Source organism: Vipera ursinii (assembly GCF_947247035.1).
Source record: "Vipera ursinii genome assembly, chromosome: Z".
Taxonomy (NCBI): domain Eukaryota; kingdom Metazoa; phylum Chordata; class Lepidosauria; order Squamata; family Viperidae; genus Vipera; species Vipera ursinii.
The window spans coordinates 35227122-35248867 of NC_139517.1; the positions used below are offsets into that span (position 1 = coordinate 35227122).

At 41.5% G+C, this 21746-nt stretch overlaps 3 protein-coding genes across 3 annotated transcripts in view; 1 reads left to right on the plus strand and 2 right to left on the minus strand.

The window, feature by feature from the left end:
- LOC310648438 (inactive phospholipase C-like protein 2) overlaps positions 1-2440 on the minus strand; it is a 71100-nt gene extending 68660 nt beyond the window's left edge. Inside the window, exon 1 of the mRNA XM_083376273.1 lies at positions 1932-2440. Within this exon, the coding sequence (XP_083232399.1) occupies positions 1932-2156 (225 nt within the window). The 5' untranslated portion in view covers positions 2157-2440. The remainder of the gene's footprint in view (positions 1-1931) is intronic.
- The window catches only part of CISD3 (CDGSH iron sulfur domain 3), a 293184-nt gene extending 272531 nt beyond the window's left edge, over positions 1-20653 (plus strand). Inside the window, exon 5 of the mRNA XM_083376297.1 lies at positions 20565-20653. The gene's annotated coding sequence lies outside the window, so the exon portion shown is untranslated. The remainder of the gene's footprint in view (positions 1-20564) is intronic.
- The window catches only part of LOC310648443 (signal transducer and activator of transcription 5B), a 61232-nt gene continuing 49050 nt past the window's right edge, over positions 9565-21746 (minus strand). Inside the window, exons 13-20 of the mRNA XM_083376280.1 lie at positions 21595-21725; positions 21173-21331; positions 20027-20078; positions 19374-19484; positions 15851-16101; positions 12400-12558; positions 10223-10250; positions 9565-9678 (exon numbers count right to left, since the gene is read on the minus strand). Coding sequence (XP_083232406.1) covers positions 15975-16101; positions 19374-19484; positions 20027-20078; positions 21173-21331; positions 21595-21725 — 580 coding nt within the window. The 3' untranslated portion in view covers positions 9565-9678; positions 10223-10250; positions 12400-12558; positions 15851-15974. The remainder of the gene's footprint in view (positions 9679-10222; positions 10251-12399; positions 12559-15850; positions 16102-19373; positions 19485-20026; positions 20079-21172; positions 21332-21594; positions 21726-21746) is intronic.

Below are 21746 nucleotides of genomic sequence, written 5' to 3' on the forward strand. Positions count from 1 at the left end.
CCATTGGAAATTATTCAGGTGTTGGACTGCCGATTGCCATGTGCCTTTCCATGAACTTGTAGAAATATAAACATGTGAAAGATACCCCATTAAATTATACAAGTTCAAGAATGCAAATAAAATGGCAGGGATTGCAAGCACCAATCCCCTTATGGACAGCCATGTTACAGGTAGTCCTCAACTTACAACTGTTCATTTAATGGTGGTTCAACATTAAAACAGCCTTGGAAAAAAGTGACTTAAAATCTGTACTCACTGTTACACACCATCCCTGCAGTCATGTGATTGCAATTCAAGCACCTGGCAATCAGCTTGCATTTAACAACCAGCTACAGTGTCCTGCAATCATGTGATTGTGTTTGTGACCTTTTTTTGCTGATTTCTGGCAAAGAAAATGTCCATTGGAAACACTGGATTCACTTAACAACTATGTAATTTGCTTAACAGCCATGAAGATTTGCTTAACAGCAGCTGTAAAAATTGTTGTAAAATTGGGTCCAACTTGACTTATGGCTGCAAGAACTTACGTTGCCTAGTTCTAATTGTAGTCATAAGTTGAAGACTACCTATGAACACGTGATTCCCACATAAGATAATCCTGCAAGGCAGCACTAATAGGGATAATTACAGAAGGGTTACCAAAAAAATGAAGTGGATGAAAAAAATCTTCCACTTGAATCACTTTTTGGTCTTTCATCACTTGACGGTCACAATAGCAGGGTACTATGGCATGTGTATCTGCAACCAATATTAGTGACAGTCACAATATGCATACCAGTTCAAATCCATTAGTTTTTTTGAGGTGGGCTCAGAGGCTTAACTTAGCTGCCTCCTCAGCCATAACCACTGAACTAACACAGAAAAATCAAACAACATTTATACATATAGGAACCAGACTTTCAAATGCATCTCTAGTAGAACTTCAAAGCAGCAGGATAAAAGTATGTGAAATGACTTTTCAAATAAACATTCTGAATGAGCTAAGGAGATTACAGGAAGGAGAAAGCAAAATTATGAGGGGTTCAAAGCAGTCTTCTGCAGGAGGGTGATAAATAGTAGCAATCCAGCTTCAGGGAACAAAGAAGCTGGGTTCACATAACACTCTTTACCTGGTTACTGAATTTACCCATTTTAGGGATTTGGCTATTTGAATTAATCAAATAGACTGGATTTGAACATGTCAAACCAAAAAACCCCCCACAAAAAACCCAAACTGAATTAAACAAGCATAGCATGCTCTTTAAATGCAGTGCCTAGATTGCAAGTGACCTGGTTAAGTCCATCATATGAACTAATGTGAATGTTCAGACTGGGTTGAGCATATGAAATAAAGAATAGTTATGAAATTTCGCAGAGAGATATTGTATTAATCAGAAGTAGGGTTGAAATCCCCAATCTCTTTCTTGATCACACACCACTCACATCCACATCAATCTTCAGAATATCAGACAAGAATGAGGAGACAGCACCTTTGTGCACATGCAGAGTGCCTTTTCGTCTCCGTTTAGCAAACAAAGTAAAAAACCAAAGTATTTTCCCACACACACACACACAACCCAGATACATACACCTACTCATAGCAAGAGTCTCAGAACCTGTTGTTTTAGAAATGGGAGGAAGTTTAGTAAAGGGCATTCAGAAGAAGGGACGCTGCTGCATGGAAGGAAAAACAAATCGGTTAGGAATCTCTAGTGGGTCCCTCGGTTAATTTAGAAGGTCAGATGAGGGCAGAACCGGAGATATTCAGGTTGCGGGCTAGAAGAAATTGGCTTAAGTTCAGGTAGGTTGCCCTTGTGGATTGGGGTGGTGGGAAATCCCAGTGGGATTGCTATTTATAAAGGAAAGAGACGTTACGCCGAAAGAATCGACAGCAAGAGCCTCCCTATAGAAAGGTGGCGGGGCGGGAGGAGGCGCAAGCGATCGGGACCCACCTTCATAATGCCAGCGGCAGGGGCAGCCTTGGCCACGCCGGGGGGCTCTCTCTCGGCCGAGTTGTCGCGGCTGGTACCCGCAGAGCTGCCCGAAACGGAACATGGCGAGCTCAGGTCGTCCAGAGGTTCCACAGCGGCCGCAACACCTTCTTCTTGCAGCGGGACGCGGGGGGGCCCGGGCCGGGGCGACCCCGAAGGAGGAACGCAAGGAGTCCCGTCCGCCATCCCCCCCAGGGGCTCCCAGCAGCCGCACCGGCCCGGCCCGGCACGAGTACTCAGCGGCTGCCCCAGTGGCGCCCTCCGCCTTGTGCGTTTCCAGCCACCAAGCGCTCTCACTCGTGCTCCGGCGTCAGCGTGCCTTGCTCGCTTCGATTTGCTTTGCTTTGCCGGCGAAGGAAGGAGGATCGGACGCAGGGAGCGATCGAGGAGACGCTACCGCCGCTGATGCCGCCGCCGGGGTAGAGGGATGACCGGGGCGGAGCCAGGCAAAGCACGGCCGCCCCTCTCAATCTCTATCTCCAAATGCTCTGCGGCCCCGCGTGGTGGAGCCGCGCGCGCCTGTGCAAGCGCCACGCCACGTTTCGCCGCGGTTGTGCCGGGCGTTAAATTCGAACGTGCGCTTGGAAAGGCGACAGCCCTCCCCCTCGCCGCCGCGCTAGGCTAAAATATATACAAACACATCTTTCTTTTATGTAGTTCGAATGCCATTCTTTTCAGTTAAAACAGTTCATACGCTCAGCCAGCAGCTGCTGTCAGGATCAAATGACCTGCATGTCACTGGGAATAAACCCGAGACACCCCAGGCGACCTAACCTAAAGCTGCCAAAAGAAGATAAGTGTATCCGTGTAAGAATCGGGCCTTCTAACAATACTGGGTTTGAGTTCCGCTCCATCAGACTCCCCTCCCTGTATTACACACGCTTCGTGGGGCAGAGGCGTAGAATTGCGGATATCCTTTCTCCTATTTCACTGCGTTTATTTTATTTTTTTTTAAAAAATGAATAGGGTTACCAGTTAAATTAGGCTTATACAGTCGCAGTACCCAAAAGTTTTTAAAGAATTTCCCTGGAGCAGTTTCTTAATTTAACATTTTTGTCCACAAAGGAGGTAAGTATTCTCAGAAAAAAATGTACAGATATCCATTCACAGACAGTCCCATTGTTCCTAAATTGATTCTCTCCAGGTAGGCAGGAAAATAACTCTTATGGTTCCAAAAGAAGTACGACAAGCAGCCATAATGACTGGCAACTATGGGAGATGCAATCTGACACAATGGAGCATGCAGTGGCGTAGCGTGGGTTGTCAGCACCCGTGGCAAGGCAAGTAATTTGCACCCCCCCCCTCCACAGTGGGCGGTGACCCGGCAGATCGGATTGGAGCACGCCCCCCCAGATGTTGTGCCCAGTGCGGCCGCCCCCCCCTGCACCCCCCCACGCTATGCCACTGGGAGCATGGCACCATGGAGATATTGCCTTATAATTATTTGGCACCATAAACTCATATTCTGGCTTAGTACTGAGTCAACAGTCTTAATGCAATTTCCTATACAAATTACTACCTACCTTAACCTTGTGAAACCCCAGATTTTGTATTCCACATCTTCCTTATCATTAACCATAGCTACTGTTCAATGTATCTGGGGAAGATAGGTTAGCACAGGGCTTTTCAACCAGTGGTACGGGTACCACCTGTGATACATTGGCACCTGGCAGGTGGTATGCGACCATCCTAGAAAAGTGCTAGCAGGGGAGGGGAATGAGCTGAAAGGGTGGCAGCACCACACAAGCCTGAGCGAGAGACGGATGGAGCTGCAGGGCTGTCAGGGCTCAGCAGAAGTGCAAGGATCAATGCCAGGCTCCAGCTGGAGCTCAGCGCTGATCCTGGCGCTTCTGAGCCCAGAAGAAGTGCCGGTCAGCTGGAATGTTGCAGCATCTCCAGGGTCTTGTGATTTACATTCAGATGCTTGGCAACTGATTCATATTTATGATGGTCACAGTGTCCCAGGGTCATGTGAAGTGACCAAAACCTGCTGCAACCACCTAGCAGAGGGAGGGGGGGGAATAAAAACCAAACACCCCCCCACCCCACCCCCGCTGCCAATCCTGAACAGAAATGCTCACAACAATTAAAACCTTGGACAGGAGGAAGAGGGCCGCCAGGCGGGCAGGTGTCTTGCTCGGCTGTGGCTTGGGGGGCATTTTTTTTAGTGCCATTGTAACTTCGAACAGTCACTAAGTGAACTGTTGTAAGTCGAGGACTACCTGTACTTCATCACTTTTTTCCTTTTTTTTTGGTCATTAGGTTTTTGACACCTTGCTAGGCGACTGGTGGTACTCAGACGTTGCCATATCCTAAAAGCGGTACAATGGGTGAAAAGGTTGAAAAGCCCTGGGTTAGCATAAAGACACTACGGAGCATAATTACCTTAAGTTTGGTTTCTTGACAGTCACAATAATCTGGGCTCACCCTAACCCCAAATCAAATCAAGCATATTTTATTTCCCATTTCCCCCGTGCAATTATGATTTGTAATACTTGATTGACACCTGAATACATCATGTGAGCCTCAATAATTGTTCAGCAACTCATAGCTTAGCATAATGTTAACCAAGTTATCTTAAGTCCTTGTACATGATCAACCCTCCCCTCATCATCTATCATCTTGAATACACAATGTCAAATTTGCCATATCCATTCCTGAGAGTTAATTCCTCAAAAGTGAGTAGCTGGGATTATAGCAGCATCTTACAAACAGATGGCCTGTGACTTGAGAAGGGCAGTTCTCTTAACAAGGCTGTTTTGTGTTTGGAGTCCTTGGACAAAGTGTCTTCAGTTGGTCCCCGTCTCTGCTGGTGAGCCCTTGTAAGCTATACTAGGAGATGAGCAGGGTTTTTTTCCCCATCAAGAGCTCTTCATCAAGACTCTCGCTTCCATTTAAGATCCTGTGATGGCCCCAAATGGTGACTACCTAAGGATAAAGTCTTTTCTCCAGACTCTGTACCCTGGAGATTATCTGGCTAACTGCTGAATGTTATTTTTACACTAGCAACAGGACTAAATTTCCCACAGCATCAGTTTAGTGGCAGCAAGGTAGACCGTGTGGGACATATAATGCTATTCTACTGTGCTGCTTTTTCCAAAGCATTCTGCCTGAAGCATCTGTTTCACTGTTGAATAGCAGGGCTAGTTCTGATTGAAGGAGATTATAATTATGGCAGTCCAATTAGACATAGCTACCTTATTATTTTGGGATGCCAGAGGGCCCATAATGGGAAACCTCTGTAAACTTAGCGGTGGCCCAAGAATTCCAGATGGCAGGTACCTCCATTCAAAGCATGTTAGTAAAGGATGCAATGATGGCATTTAAAATCAAATCTAGAGCTGAACTATGAGGAGACTATTATTGATTCTCTTCTGCCCAATTATTCTAAATGTTCTCTACTCCATCCATATCTCCTATCTCATTTTCTATTTTATAACCACAACAAATTCTATATAACTTCAAAGCCTACATCCGGGATGTTAGGTATGCTCTGAATCACAACATCCGTGCATTTAATATTAAATCATTATATATGATTAATTCATCCTGAATAAAGTCTATCAGTACATTCATTAAGGGGTTGACACTGACTTGATGGCATTGATAAATCATGATTTATATGAAAGAGAAGGCAAATCAAAAAAGAAAAAAACACACTAATCTACAAGCTATCTCACAGCATTTCACCTTTACTAGGTAGAATCATCTTCAAATAAATCCATTTTACCAGCCCGTAAAATATTAACTAATAATGGTCAAAATGAGAAAATAAATGCTTTTGCATGGCACGCAAAGTCTGAACTGGTAGAAACCAGGATTAAAGTACTTGAGCAATTCTGGTATGTTGGGGAGCAATTGTGCCCAACGGTTAGCCAAGTTAGCTACTTTTGCCATGGTCACACAGGATATCCTCCTGTGCTCTGCTTTCTTTTTTGCCTGCCACCTGTAATAATAAAAAAAAATTCTACCTGACTATGGATAAATTTATATAGGCAGTTTCTGCAAACTTTTATTAATCAGTGACTCAATTACCTGAATATAAAGAAAATTACATAAATATTGAATAATTGTATCATGGAGAATACCAGCTGCCTGCAATTAGTGCAGGTTCGCATCCCACCAGGCTCAAGGTTGACTCAGCCTTCCATCCTTCCGAGGTAGGTAAAATGAGGACCCAGATTGTTGGGGGCAATTAAGCTGACTTTGTAATAATGCCGCTTGGGGTGTGTGTGAAAGCCCTAACAAGCAAGCATATACATAGAATGAAGGCTACTGCTAAGCTTGTGTAAGTCGCCCTGAGTCTTCGGAGAAGGGCGGGATATAAATGGAATTAAAATAAAAAAATAAAAATAAATAATTATGCGATTATAGCATCGCTACATATATTTGCAAGAGTCAGTCTGATGCAGTAGTTAAGGCATCAGGCTACAGTTCTAGTTCTATTTTAGGCATCAAATTAACTGCCTGTCAGCCCTAAGAAAGAGGCAGAGGCAAACCACTTCCAAGAAAACTGCAGGGACTTGTCCAGTCAGTTGCCAGAAGTCATCTCTGACTAAAAGGGTCCAGATTATACATACATTTGCAGATGCAACAGCCAAAACAAATGGGTGAAACTCACTAGTAGGCAAAAAAGGAGCAAACATCCCTTTTGTTTTTGTTCTTGTGTAGGACATTTTACATTTAAAATAAAATCGCTGCTGACCTTAGGAATTTTCACTTCCAAGTGTGCACAAAATAAGGAACTAAAGTTTTGGGATATTATATTATCTAAGAACAAACACTGGATACAAAGTGTAAGCTGAGATGTTGCACTCAAGGTTTGATCAACATCCTATTCTTTTAAACAACTTAATAGGTTAAACAAGCAAGACTACTGACTAAATTTACCCATCACTAAAGAAGATTTGTTTCAAGGATACTAAAGCTGGGATGCAAAAAGTCCGAAAGATCATGAGATAATAGGAAAGAGATGGAGAAAATTCTTATTCTTTGCTGCCCTCTAGAAGTCATTTATATGTTTGCAACCTATACCTGATAGCTTTAGTTTATATAATAAAGTACCCTTGGCTGAATTTGTCTAATATGCCATGTAATAAATCATGATTTCAAATGGCAGTGGTGATGGAAATTATACAACATGCTAAATCAAAAAAACAGCAAACCACATTATGCACTACATGAACCTATTAAAAAGGTAAAGGTAAATGTTCCCCTGCACATGCGTGCTAGTCGTTTCTGACTCTAGGGGCCGGTGCTCATCTCCGTGTCAAAGCCGAAGAGCCAGCGCTTGTCCGAGGGCGTCTCCATGGTCATGTGGCTGGCATGACTAGACGCCAAAGGCGCACGGAACGCTGTTACCTTCCCACCGGAGTGGTCCCTATTTTTCTACTTGCATTTTTACATGCTTTCAAACTGCTAGGTTGGCAGAAGCTGGGACGAGTAACAGGCGCTTACTCTGTTACGCGGCACTTGGGATTCGACCTGCCAAACTGCCGACCTTCTGATCGACAAGCTCAGCGTCCTAACCCACTGAGCCACCGCGTCCCTTTTAGGAACCTATTATCTTTCAGTTTATAAGAAAATTTTTAGTTTGGTCAACAGAGATCATTCATATTTACCACATACTGTTTGAAAAAGTATGTCAACAAACTGAACACCAGCTATGGTATCAAAGCTGGAAGAGTAGCTCCATGCTTGCAGGTCCATACACGAAAGTTTGCCTGAAAAAAACCCCACAACTCCCTGTTTCTCCCCCCCCAAAGACACACAGCTGTAACCAGCAACTGCCATTTCATCAAGTGGCAGCAGCTGAAGGAAATAAGGTAGGAAATAGGTCCAGTCCATTACTCCTGTCAGATTTCTTATTTTCTTGAATTATAAGTAGCTGCCTATTACTTAGGAATCAAGACTTAATTTTAAGAGGTGGTGCTCAAGCCTGAGATTTTTTTTCACCTTTCAGTCCCATTCTCTCTGTTGTTGTTTTTTGAAACACTACCTCATTTGGAATGTTCAACCAGTGTGTTAAGCCATTGTTTATTTAATTGTAGCTTACTCAATGAAACACAGTTGGTTCAGTTCATACAACATATTAGGTCTACTGAAGTCTGAAGTTTTTTCAATTAATAGAAAAATAGCAATACAGTATATATTGTGAATGCAACAATGAAGTGCATTAGTTGCCCTCAGAACACTGGTGGGTAACATGGGTTCCTCAAATGCAGCTAAACTATAATTCCCAACAGCATCTCTCAAGATGGCCGATGGTGAGGGATATTGTGATCTATAGTTCTCCAGATGTTTTAGAAAATAATTTGACTTTGGAAGCCAGTAGCCTAAATGATGGTTTGGACTATTTAATAAACCATTTAACCACTCTCTAGCTTAAGCAAGCATTTCAGGGGCTCAGAATGGAACAGTATGCCGACAATATAAGTAAAGGCAACCTTCCATTCTTCATGTTGCCAGAGATAGTCTGGGAGTTGTGATACCAGTACATCCAGAGGGCAACAGGTTGAAGAAGATTAAGTTAAAGCAGTATCACTTCCAGTTTCCCAAGATGTAACTCTTCTTACATGTTCCTTGCCAGGTGAAACCGCTTTTCTGCCTTCCTTCCTTCCTTCCTGCAGATGGCTGGGACTCAAGAGCCGTTTTAGTGCAGCTTCAGACAAAGGACTCTTTGTGAAATTGTCAGTTAAGATGTTTAGACTTAAATGGCACAAAGAGACTTATCATGCCAAACTGGATGGGAAGTATAGTTGAGACCTTTGCACAGCCTTATTTGCCTGATTGTTGTAGTCCAGTGTTTTTCAATCTGGCACCTTTAGACTTCAACTCCCAGAATTCTGCAGCCAGCTGATGTCCTCCCATCTTAACTATCATCAAGGCTGAAAAACACTAGTATAGCTGATTTAAAACAGTTGAAGAAAAAAATAAGAAAAAATTATTTCAAAAACTTTTTCTTTGAATTTTTGCAAGTTTGCCAGTATAATGATTAAGACTGTGATTAAGACTGTCCATCATAGAGAGACAATTGAGGTAACAGGTTTTTGCTTGCCCTATAGCTGACTACTTTGGGGACAGATGCTATCCCCTCATGAGAGTTCACGCTCCTTATTCAGGGTTTTCATTGCTCATTTAGGAGACCACAGCTTGATTTTGCACTTAAGAAAGACTGCTGCTCCCAGTTAGACACAGAGGTCTCTGCAAGGCTCTTATAGGTGTCACTAGAAACCAATGTATAATGCAAATAACATTTGCTTTTTAATCAAAGCAAGTTGGCTGCTCATCCTCTTTTTCCCCTACCCTACCCCACCCCAGCCACCCTTTATCTTTGGACACTTTTAAAAAAATGACTCAGGCATGCATATACAACCATTGAGGTCAGTAAACACAGCCTACATACTGTAGAAGTCGGCCATGCCTGAGAAAACAAGCAGGCTTTGGTGGAACATATAGAGGGCAATGTCAGCACTGGATGGTCTGAACTGTGTGCTCTGCTGTGAGGAAAAAGGACTCTTTTTGACACATTTGAAATTGCAGAAAGGGTTGGAGATCTTGCCCTTGTAGATTAGAGAGAACAAACTACCTGGCTATAGGTTGCCCAGATGCCTGTCCAAGGTGAAAAAAGAAAGACATTTGAGTGCTCTCTGCTGACTGCATTGTTTAATATATGAGATGGTAGGGATGGATTCCTTTTTGCCTTCTGCTGCAAGGAATGGGAAACAAGTAGAAATATAGATACACATTTGATGTGAGCATAGTTTTGGCTCGCAATACACCAGGCATTATATAGCCACTGTCAGAATGCCCTTCTCATAAAGCAAAATGAAATGAATGCAAGTGGCTGTTTTTAATTTATTCTCAATGTGTGTTAGTGCTCGGTCCAATGTTCTAAGGCAAAATGCTTAAAAGAATACAAGTAAAGAATGCTAGCCTGTTTTTCATTCTTCCTACTTGTCCCAGAGAATAGAGAAACTGCGAATCATGAGGCAGAATGTCCAAAGGCATTCCAAATTATTCCAAATGTCCAAAAATGGTTGTCAGAAATATCAGAAATGATTTATTTGCTTTGGGAAGGGCAATATTCTTTACTAATCAAAGGATGCAGCAATATGTGTTACAGTGGCACGATTCTGCCCCATTTATCAACCAACCAAACAACCCACAAGCCCGCCCACCCACTAATCTATTCCCATTTATAAAATCTCATTCATTTTTTTTCTAAGTCGAATGCTTTCCTCTCCACTTACTGAAAATTGGTGGCAACAGAATAGGGAGCTGGTGTCAAAAACTTGACCAAAAAAAAGGAAAAAAGTGATGAAGTACAGGTAGTCCTCGACTTACAACAGTTCGCTTAGTGACTGTTCGAAGTTACAATGGCACTGAAAAAAGTGCCCCCCAAAGCCACTGCCGAGCAAGACATCTGCCTGCCCGCCTGGCAGCGCTCTTCCTCCTGTCCGAGGTTTTCATTGTTGTGAGCATTTCTGTTCAGGATTGGCAGTGGGGGTTGGGTGGAGGGTGTTTGGTTTTTATTCCCCCCCTCTCTGCTGGGTTGTTGCAGAAGGTTTTGGTCACTTCACATGACCCTGGGACATGTGAATCAGTTGCCAAGCATCTGAATGTAAATCACAAGACCCTGGAGATGCTGCAACATTCCAGCTGATCGGCCCATCTTCTGGGCTCAGCAGAAGAGCCAGGATCAGTGCCGAGCTCCAGCTGGAGCCTGGTGCTGAGCCTGGTGCTTCTGCTGAGCCCTGACAGCCCTGCAGCTCCAGCCATCTCTTGCTCAGTGCTGCCACCGGTTCAGCTCATTCCCCTCCCCTGCTACTTTTCTAGGATGGTCGTGTACCACCTGCCAGGTGTCAATGTACCACAGGTGGTACCCGTACCACTGGTTGAAAAGCCTTGTCTTGTAGCACTATAGAATTGTTTGAATTATTGCCTTAAAACACAAACCTATAATATGCCTAAGCACCATTTTTCCCCACAATGTAGCTGAATTTTCACATATAAAGGACAAAGTTACCAAAAAAATTAAAATATATTAAAAAGCAATAGTTTTAACTGCGTTCTGTGTGGCACAATATGTATCAACACAACTTTCATATGTAAAGCATCACGTGCTCATATTCAAAAAATTCAGCTGCAGCCTGAAAAAAGCAGCAAAAAGAAAAACATAGTTCCTGTTTGGGAAAAATGTCATTATCAGCTAGTTGTTTCTAAAAATAATAGTCCACAAATAAGGCTAATAGTGGTATAACTTTGAAATACATTGTATTTTACAATACGCAAAAGTTGAAATGGCCAAAAGTCTTGAATTAAATTACTCAAGGAGGAAAAAACCCAAATTGCATTAAGACAGGTGTGTGAAGTGTGTCACTTGTTTGACAATGAAATAGCCACACTGATATGATGTAATACTTATACAGATCTTCCTCATTATGTCTCCCACTTGTCTCAAGGACTCCTTTTGCAAATATTTATTAGTGCATAAACTCTGTAGCTCGTGTTTCTTGTTATGAGTATTTCAACCAAATTGTTATTATATTTGTTCAGTTATAGGCACAATATTTTTCCCTCTGAGTATACTGGGTATCTGGAGTTAAAAACCACATTAGTCATTACTATCCTGACAATACTTTATTGTAGCACAGATTACAACATTTTTTCAAAACATGGATATTTCATCAAAAAAGGATATTTTTTCACATAAATGGCTTTTGTGTCAAAAAAACCCCTTAAAAGCATTTAAGCAATATATCTTGAAGCTGTTCTCCCTTTTACAGTTTAAAACAAAAATGAATACATTAGCTTCATAAGTTTTTTTTTCAAACACAAACAATATATTTAGCAGAAAATTTTACTCTTTATACCATTTAAACATTTGGCAAAACAATTCTTTAAAATAGTGCAATGTTTGTATGTCTCAGTTTTATGGATATCTTCCTCCACACTATGAAACAATAGCCAGACTCATTTGGACTAATGAAAATGAAGTAGGCACAGTCCACCAAGAATATGTGTGCAATTTATACTAAATTAAACAGAAGCACCATTAACATTAACAACATACCTTTGTTGCAGATCTTTTTTCATTTTGAATGGGCATACCAATTTATATAGCAGAAAGCATTCCTATGGGTCAGTTTTATGTGCTGCTCTTGAACAACAACCAAAGGCATTTGAACACAACTTAGTTAAGGTGGGAGTTGTTCTTGTTATGGAGGAAAGGGGTCAATAAAACCTCAGGTTTCTAAAAGTCATGTAAATCATGGGCAGTAGGGAGCCTCTGTAGATGTGTGAGATTTTGAAACCTATTGTGAGCAGGCTCAGCAAAGTAGATGCAAAGTAGACTTGCTCATGTACAAACAGCCTCTTACAAATATTCATCTATCCAAGATTAAATGGTGATTGTTTAGCACCTTACCTTAGGTATTTGGTTTTTTTCTGGAGAGATGTAAATATTTCCAGAGCATTGGGGCCAGCCAGTCATCATCTCTAAGAATTTGTCTCTGTGGCTGTGTGAGTCCAGAATTACTTCCAGCAATAAAGGTAATGTTAGAGAACTCTGGTGTCTTATTTCTTTCTTTTTAAAAAATAAATGTCAAATGGTATAGTAAGTTTAACAGATATCAGGGGAGAGAGATTGATGAGCACATTGGTAGTTACAGGTATTGTATGCAGTCTACAAAAATGCAAATTAAAATATTATGTTGAAAATGCCACTATGATCAGGAAAAGGCCTTAACTCAGTAGAATGTATCATTTTTATGCAGAAATCCAAAATTTAATTTCTGAAATGGAGACTCCTCTGAGACAGTTTTCTACTATAGACACAACAGAACCAGCAAATATATTAAAACTGGGGTCCACCCGTTGTGCTAAATCATAACCTGATTGATTTGGCTTTGGATAACAACAACCTTCACAGTTTCGATTTGTTGACCATACTTTATGGCTTAACACAGTGTGCGAACCAGGCCACTATGACTTATCATTAAAATAAGATATGGGGAATTATGAATTATGTGATTCATATGTAGTTATGAAAACTGCAAGTCTTATTCTTCCCTTTCCACTGATCATGATGGTTCAGAATGTTGGAAACTGCAATCCATAAAATCTGGGAGACTGCAAATTCACCACTTCTGCAAATTCATCATCTCTGCTCTGTATTTTTATTTGGAAGTGAATTCCATTGATAGACTTGGTAAGATTGTGCTGATACAATAACTACATAAAATTATTAATATTTGCTTTAAGGACAGTAAGGATGTTTGTGTGCAACCTCAAAAGAATCTTGAGACAGGAAACTAGTTTGAAAGAAAGTCAGCTAACTATAATAAAGTAAGGAAGTTGAGGCTAGGTCAGCCACCCCTATAAATTGCTAGCTGGAATGATAAGTATTAGTGTCCATTACATCTGGAGGGCACCAGTTTGGCCTAAGATATGAGAAGTTTTTGAACTGGGTATAAATAATACTTCCCAGGAACATTCTATCCCAGTTTAGAAAGTGGTATTTGAGAAGCATTATTGCCTACAGTCATTCAAATAAAGGCAATGAAAAGACTAATCAAAAATGAGAGAAAAAAGTAAACTATCAGGAGAAGGATTTCAAAACTATGAATGAAAAAATTGAAATTAATGTAAATAAAGTTCAAATAAAGTTCAAAGATTTAATTTGTGCTAGAGACTAAATTATTACTGTAGCATAACTGTATGGTCCTAGGACATGTCCTCAGGACTTTCTTATACTAAAGATATTGTAAGAGCCTACTGCTGACTGCAACAATGACTGTATCACTGCACAGTGAAAGAAGATGAAAATAAATGTATTATGGCGAGAAGGAAATATATATATATATATATATATATATATATATATATATATATATATATATGTATATATAATGTAATTTTTTTGGATTGCTAACAAAGAATTAAAGGGAAACTAATATAGCTATTTCAAACTTATTTGTTCTCATCAGTCATATATATATATATATATATATATATATATATATATATATACATATATATACATATATATACATATATATATATATATATATATATATATATATATAATGTAAATTTTTTGGATTGCTAACAAAGAATTAAAGGGAAACTAATATAGCTATTTCAAACTTATTTGTTCTCATCAGTCATATATATATATATATATATATATATATATATATATATATATATATATATATAAATTTTAACTACCAGTTTTTCAAAATAATGCAGGGAGTTAGGAGAGAAATTTACTTACATCACAGGTATTAGCAAGAGAAGTATGTTATAGTAGTAAAGCAGCTAACCCTATTTTGGGCGGGGAAAATCCATTTTCCAAAGACAATAGTATTGATGCATTTGCTGATGATTCCACTATAATGAATACACTATCCTAAAGAGCATCATAGTTATTTCTAGAAATGACTTGTTTGAGAACACAATATTAGCAGAAAGCAAGAAATTGTTTCAACAATATCTGATCTTTAAGGATGACTTCCAAGTGACTAGACTTTGTTTACGCTAAAGATATATATATATATTCTAACCTTCAAACAGTTGTTATAAGAGTTACCGCCAGGGCAAAGTACATATAACATGCTTTTTCCTAGCTCAATCAGCAGTTGGGGGAGTTCCTGAGGAGTAAAAAGTAATCAAGCTCCTCTGTTGCAAAATTTTTTGCTTAGATAAAATTACCTAATGTTTATATTTTAAAATAAGCTCTCTCATGCCCCACATGACTTTTGTTGGGTAATTTGTCAATCCCAACAAAAATATAATTGTGGCTGGACTAGAAATTGGACCATTTTTCTAAATATAGCACCTGGCCCACAGATATATATGTAAAATCTGTAACTGTTAAAATAATCTGAGCTTTAATGAATACTAGGTATAAAAATAGTGCATATATGAATCTGTTTTCCCAGTTGTTCAGCCTAATGAGGAGGCAATGTGGGCAGAGCAGAGGAATATAAAAGTTTGTTGGGACAGTTAGAAGTCAGAAGGTTTTTTTCCCCTCTGTACTTAGCAGTCAAATCCTTGGAACTGCTCTCCAGTCACTGCCCTCAAATTCAAGAAGAGGGAAACCATTATTCTAAGTGTAATTCTGCATTTTAATGAAAGCATCCTCCACAATCTGCTGTATTTGTGATTTGTAGGAAAAGGCATCTGACATGTCAAAAGTCAATAGCACTGAATTACTTAGAGGTAAGCAAGCATCTTGCAACAAGGCAAACTGAAAAAGCTGGAAGTGGGTTGTAGGCCTACCCAAAAAATGGGGCTCCAGAGCATTCAGGCAGGGGTGGGCTGCACTGCATCAAAGGCTCAAAAAAAAAAAGAAAGAAAGAAAAGCAATGTTCCCAGAGTGAATGCCTCTTTTACACAGAATGCTGCACACAGGCATGTACCCTGGAAGCGTAAGTTAAACGCAGGCACAAGCATACTGTTTATCTCGGAAGAAGCAAAGAATAGAAATAAATCAGACATTAAATGGCAAGGTTTTGAATAAGGCTTACTCTCCATAGCTCAGTCGCTTCTTGTCCCAGATACCAAAAGGCCTCTAGACAAGAAGGGCAGTGTATTACATCCTGGGGGGAGGAGGAGGAGGAGGAGGAGGAGGAGGAGGAGGAGGAGGAGGAGGAGGAGGAGGAGGAGGAGGAGGAGGAGGAGGAGGAGGAGGAAAGAGAAGGGTTCCCAGCATAAATGAAATGATAGCTTGGCAGAAGGAGACGGTGTGCAGAAGCGGAAAGCCTGAGGCAAGCTTCTCAGAAGAGCAGATGGAAAATCAAGCAATACACTCTACTGCCTTCCCCACATGGGTGAGGGGAGAAACAGTACCCACTGTCCCTTTGGTACCTTACCCTCTCAGCCAGAGGTTCCCCACAGGGTGAGGAAACCCATTCTTACAGCAGCTACAAATTCCCTCAGGGAAGTGCTTCTAATATTTCACAGTTGCCTCATGGTCTCTCCAGGGAAGGGGCAGGATCAAGACTGATTATGGGAGATCCACTGGCTGTCAATGGGGCGCCTCAGCAACTCCTCCACATGTCTTGCCACATCCATTGAATCATCCAAGTCAAAGTCTCCTTCTGGATCCAGCACTGAGTCAGGACTGAGAAAGAGAGAAAAACTCTGAATTTCAAAAAAGCTGTTTCTGAAATCTATTTCGGGGAACTTTCTCAAGAGGCTGTTTGGAAGACATTCTAACGATCTGGCTTTAGAAAAATATGCAGTCCTCTCAAATTCATTCATTTTTTCCCCCTCCAGTTTAGGGAGGGGAGGGCTATGGCTTTTCCTAATTCTTTACATTTTTAAAATCTTTATAGACGTGATTTCTTACATTTTCATCTTTGTTCTTACTAGGGAAATACTGAAAAATGGGATATCCAACTCCACAGGTAAGGTGAAATTTAAACATTGCCCATAGGGTTAAGGTAACATGCTTTATTTGCAACAGAAGCAAGTGGTAAAAGCCTGAATTGAATGCATTTACTATTTTAGACTGTGGTAAGTGGGTATAGGATCACTTTATAAAGATGTCACCTTTTGCATTAAAAAGAAATCTCTGTGTAAATTAAAAAAAATTATTTCAATAGGAAATGATAAGGTATAGTGCAGAATCTTTGTTGATTGAAGGAGTGCAAAAGGATTTGTGTAGCATGCTGAAGGACACACTCCCCAAAACAGGAAACATATGGGGAAGGCACTGCAAGAGTAAATGGTTTTCTTAAGAACCTGTAAAGCTTAAGGTACATTATTATCACTCCCCAAGTGGCAAAATATCCTCTTCATAGGGCTCAAATTTAAGCTCCATACGTTCTGGGGAAACTCTGGGGATCATAAGCAAGATGTTGGTGTGCCACAGTTCTTGTGCCTCTTCATTTTCTCCCGGTTTATTATTTTTTCTTCCTGTATAGGGACAGCATTCAAAAATAGAACACCCACTATACAAGCTCTTTCCATGAGTGGCAGTAACCAATTGGAGATTTGAGGAGTTGGCCAAATTAGCTTTGCAATGTTTGCCACTGTGGTGTCCAGGAACATTTCCCATGCCATGTCCTTCTCATAAATCACACTATTGTTCTCCAAATGCGAAGGTTGTTGAGAGTGTGGTGGCACATCAGCTCCCTCTGGTCCTGGATGAAGCGGATTATCTGGACCCCTACCAATCGGGTTTCAGGCCCGGGTACAGCACGGAGACGGCATTGGTCGCTCTGGTGAATGATCTCTGGAGGGCTCGGGACAGGGGATATTCCTCTGTCCTAGTCCTATTAGACCTCTCGGCGGCTTTCGATACCATCGACCATGGTATCTTGCTGCGGCGTCTCAGGGGATTGGGAGTGGGAGGCACGGTTCTTCGGTGGTTCTCCTCCTATCTCCTGGGACGTTCGCAGTCGGTGTTGGCAGGGGGGCAGAGATCGACCCCGAGGTCTCTCGTTTGTGGAGTTCCTCAGGGGTCGGTTCTCTCGCCTCTCCTGTTCAACATCTACATGAAACCGCTGGGTGAGATCATTCGTGGTTTTGGAGTTGGGTATCATCAATATGCCGATGATACCCAACTTTTCTTTTCGACCCCAAACCACCCCAGTGATGCCCTCGCTGTGATGTCCCGTTGCCTGGAGGCGGTTCGGGTCTGGATGGGGAGGAACAGACTTCAGCTCAACCCTGACAAGACTGAGTGGCTGTGCATTCCGGCATCCCGGGACATTCAAAATGTTCCATCTCTTTCTATGGGGGGTGAGCTCTTACCCCCCGTGGATAGGGCTCGCAACTTGGGAGTCCTCCTAGATTCACGGCTTACCCTAGAAGATCATGTAGTGGCCGTGACTAGGGGGGCTTTTGCCCAGGTTCGCCTGGTGCGCCAGTTGCGGCCCTATCTGGACCGGGATGCCCTGTGCACGGTCACTCATGCGCTCGTGACCTCTCGCCTTGACTACTGTAATGCTCTCTACATGGGGCTTCCCTTGAAGACCACTCGGAGGCTCCAACTGGTACAGAATGCGGCCGCGAGAGTTGTCTTGGGAGTTTCCCGGTACTCCCATGTTACACCTTTGCTCCGCGAGCTGCATTGGTTACCAGTTGTCTTCCGGGTGAGGTTCAAGGTCTTAGTTATGATCTTTAAGTCCCTACATGGCATGGGTCCGGGGTACCTCGGGGACCACCTGCTGCCGGCTTCAACTCCCCTCCGCCCTATGCGTTCCCACAGAGAGGGCCTCCTCAGGGTGCCTCCGGTCAGGGAATGCTGACTGGCGGCCCCCAGGGGGAGAGCCTTCTCTGTGGGTGCCCCGGCTTTGTGGAACCAACTGCCGGTGGAGCTCCGGACGGCATCGGACCTCCGAACTTTCCGTCGTGGTCTGAAGACCCATTTGTTTGAATTGGCCGGTCTGGCCTGATGGGGGAGTTGGGTTTTAAATTGTCATTTTAGATTGTATTATTGTTTTTTTTAATTGGGCACTGATTTAATCTTTGTTTTAACTTTTGTATAGTATTGTATTTTTATTTATATGCCCTGTGAACCGCCCTGAGTCCCCAGGGAGAAGGGCGGTATATAAATTAAATAAAACATAAACAAACATAAACAAATAGCTGTTTAGTGGCAATTTAAATGAGGTGGTTTAGGAAAACCCTCAACAGTGGTGTCCCCAGACACCCCAGACATCAAAATGCCTCCTTAAGTAACACCAGCTGCCTGCAATTAGTGCAGGTTTGCATCCCACCAGGCTCAAGGTTGACTCAGCCTTCCATCCTTCCGAGGTAGGTAAAATGAGGACCCAGATTGTTGGGGGCAATAAGCTGACTTTGTAATAATGCCGCTTGGGGGGGGGCTGAAAGCCCTAATAAGCAGGCATATACATAGAATGAAGGCTATTGCTAAGCACATTGATTTGTGCTTCTTAGAGTGTAAGCCGCCCTGAGTCTTCGGAGAAGGGCGGGATATAAATGGGATTTTAAAAAAAATGATGCAAGCAGCACTTCAGTTCAGCTATAGTCCCTTTTCTGAGTGCATCAAGAAAGGAGTGGCACCCAGCACGATGCTCTGAGACTTCTTTTATTATTCCAGTGAAAGCTGCAAGAGCCCAAGGACACTACTGTCTCTTCTCAAATACCATTTTTCTTATTAAGAATATTAATATTAATTAATATTCTTAATATTATTCTTATTTTTATATACTCCGTTCCCCATCCAGGGGGCTGATGAACTCCTCAGCTTCTTCCTACCTCAGTTAACTGGGCAGTGATATGACAGCAACCTCTTTCTTAAAGCAGATGGAGGAACATGCAAACAGAATATTTATGTTGCAAGATTAGTATGTTTTCAGCTATAAAATTCAAGACACTACAATAGCAGAAAACTTTCAGTGTCAAAGGTCTTGCCTCACTTACTTTTGTGTGTACATGTTGTAGTGAGGAGCAGGAGGGCAAACAGCCGGTGATGATGCTTGTTCCATGTAGGAAGTCCCAACACCAATAGAGTCTCCTGATGAGGCAGCAAACCTATGACAGACGGAGCAGAAACAGAGAAAGATTTTTTCCTGACACCAATGGATTCCTCAGTGATAAGAAGAACATAAACTATTTGGGGATGATTTTATGGAAAGCAGGAATACACATTTCAGATTCCTTCCTTGAAATAAATATCCACAATTGTCCTGGTATGAAAAGAATCAGAAAGCAGAGACATAACTGCACAGAGAATGCAAACTATTTTTTTTTAGAAAGTGCAATCAACAAGCTACAACACCTTAATATCAACTTTTTCTCATTCCTATCTTTGCACTGAAGCTAGCAAAATGGATACTCAATTCATGTTGCTTGCTTCTAGTTTTTAAAATTATAAATCCTGTTGGGAGATGGAATAACTAAACCTGAACATGGGGTGCTAGCACAATTATTGCACTCCTAGCTGAAAAGATAACTCTGAAAAGAGAGCTGTGGGAAAAAGAATTGCAATTGAAAGTAAATAGCTACCACTTCTTCCTTATTTTTCCCTCCCTTTAAAAAAATCAAAATGCATTTTCTCAACCCACAGTACTTACTCTGGTACAACTTGCTTAATCTGTGGCTTTACGTATCCATCTATAGCCTTTGCTGCAAAACCAAGGAGATGGTGTGTGTGAAAGAGAAGCATATAGACACTATATAAGACAAAACTTTACCTAGGAATCCCTTTCGGAAATAGTAGTAGAGCATGCTGAAACTCTTCCCAGAGAGGAAAGAATAAATTTGGTTGGTTTGTTTTGTTGGTACAATATTCATTCTGAAAGTTACACCCTTCCCTTTCCTCGTGGATCTGCAAATCTTTTCTTGAGAAAAATCCATGTTGAAGATTTGCATATAAGTATATTTTGAAACTGCTCAAGATAAATAAGTAAATTGAAACACATTTTATTCTTCTCAACTATTCAAACTGTAAAAACAGTCACTGACATGGACATTAAGGGAACCTTTCCTTCCTCACCAAAGAACAAAAACTATCTGTTTTACTTTAATTGTCTTTATCACTATCTCCGTCTTTTAGAAAAATATGCAGTTCCAATGTAGTTGTACCACTTTCTTTCTTTGCACTAGGTAAAGGTAAAGGTAAAGGTTCCCCCGCACATGTGTGCTAGTCGTTTCCGACTCTAGGGCCCGGTGCTCATCTCCGTTTCAAAGCCAAAGAGCCAGCGCTTGTCCGAGGACGTCTCCGTGGTCATGTGGCCAGCATGACTAGATGCCAAAGGCGCACGGAACACTGTTACCTTCCCACTGTAGTGGTCCCTGTTTTTCTACTTGCATTTTTTACGTGCTTTCGAACTGCTAGGTTGGCAGAAGCTGGGACGAGTAACAGGCGCTCACTCTGTTACGCAGCACTCGGGATTCGACCCGCCAAACTTCTGACCTTCTGATCGACAAGCTCAGCGTCCTAACCCACTGAGCCACTGCGTCCCTTCTTTGCACTAGCATTTACCTATCTTTTTAATAGCGCATTTTTTAACATTTTCTGACAATATTTTTAACATTTCCTGTAATACCAAGGGTGTTTCTAAAATTATATATATCATTGTAATACAGTTTACATGGCCAAAGGAAAAAGGATTTGAAATTGTCTAGGTTCCTCTGCTGGGGATGAAAGTATTATGTATATATGTATCCATTAGAAAAGGTAATGGTCAGAAAAAAATTAGGCACTTTCCTGCAAATACCTGAAGTGATTGGCATATAATATTTGGAGAAAACATCTTCCTTGGGTCTGTCAGGATACACATAAGTGAGATATGGGAGATCACCAAGGCGGTCTGCCAGGGAGCGGATGGAGAAGTCACGGGTGGTGAAAGGCATTAAGTTCCAGAACATTCTCTCAGCTGCAAAAAAACCCCAGATCATAATCAGATAAAAGAATATATGCTCAATATGCAGAAACTACCCTGCAGACTTTAAAGGTATTTCTATGGATTGCAGGAAATACAGGATATTCTTACAATAGATACAGCAGGAGAGGCCAAGAATTCCAGCAACAATGGGTAACAACTGTGTACTGTTTATGCCACCTCTGTTTAGAAAGGTTCTGATCTAATGTTCTCATGGTGATCAAAATAGGTATTAATGTTGTTGAAAAAGAACTTACCATTTTCAAACTTCCAGGCAACTGTAATCCCTCCAATTTCAGAGTCACTGAATCTCAAGAGGAAAGTTCCATCTGGTTTGCTGATTAGCAAATCATGTGCTTGCTGCTTGTTGATAAAACCTAGAATAGCCCTAGAGAGGCGGAAGTGATAA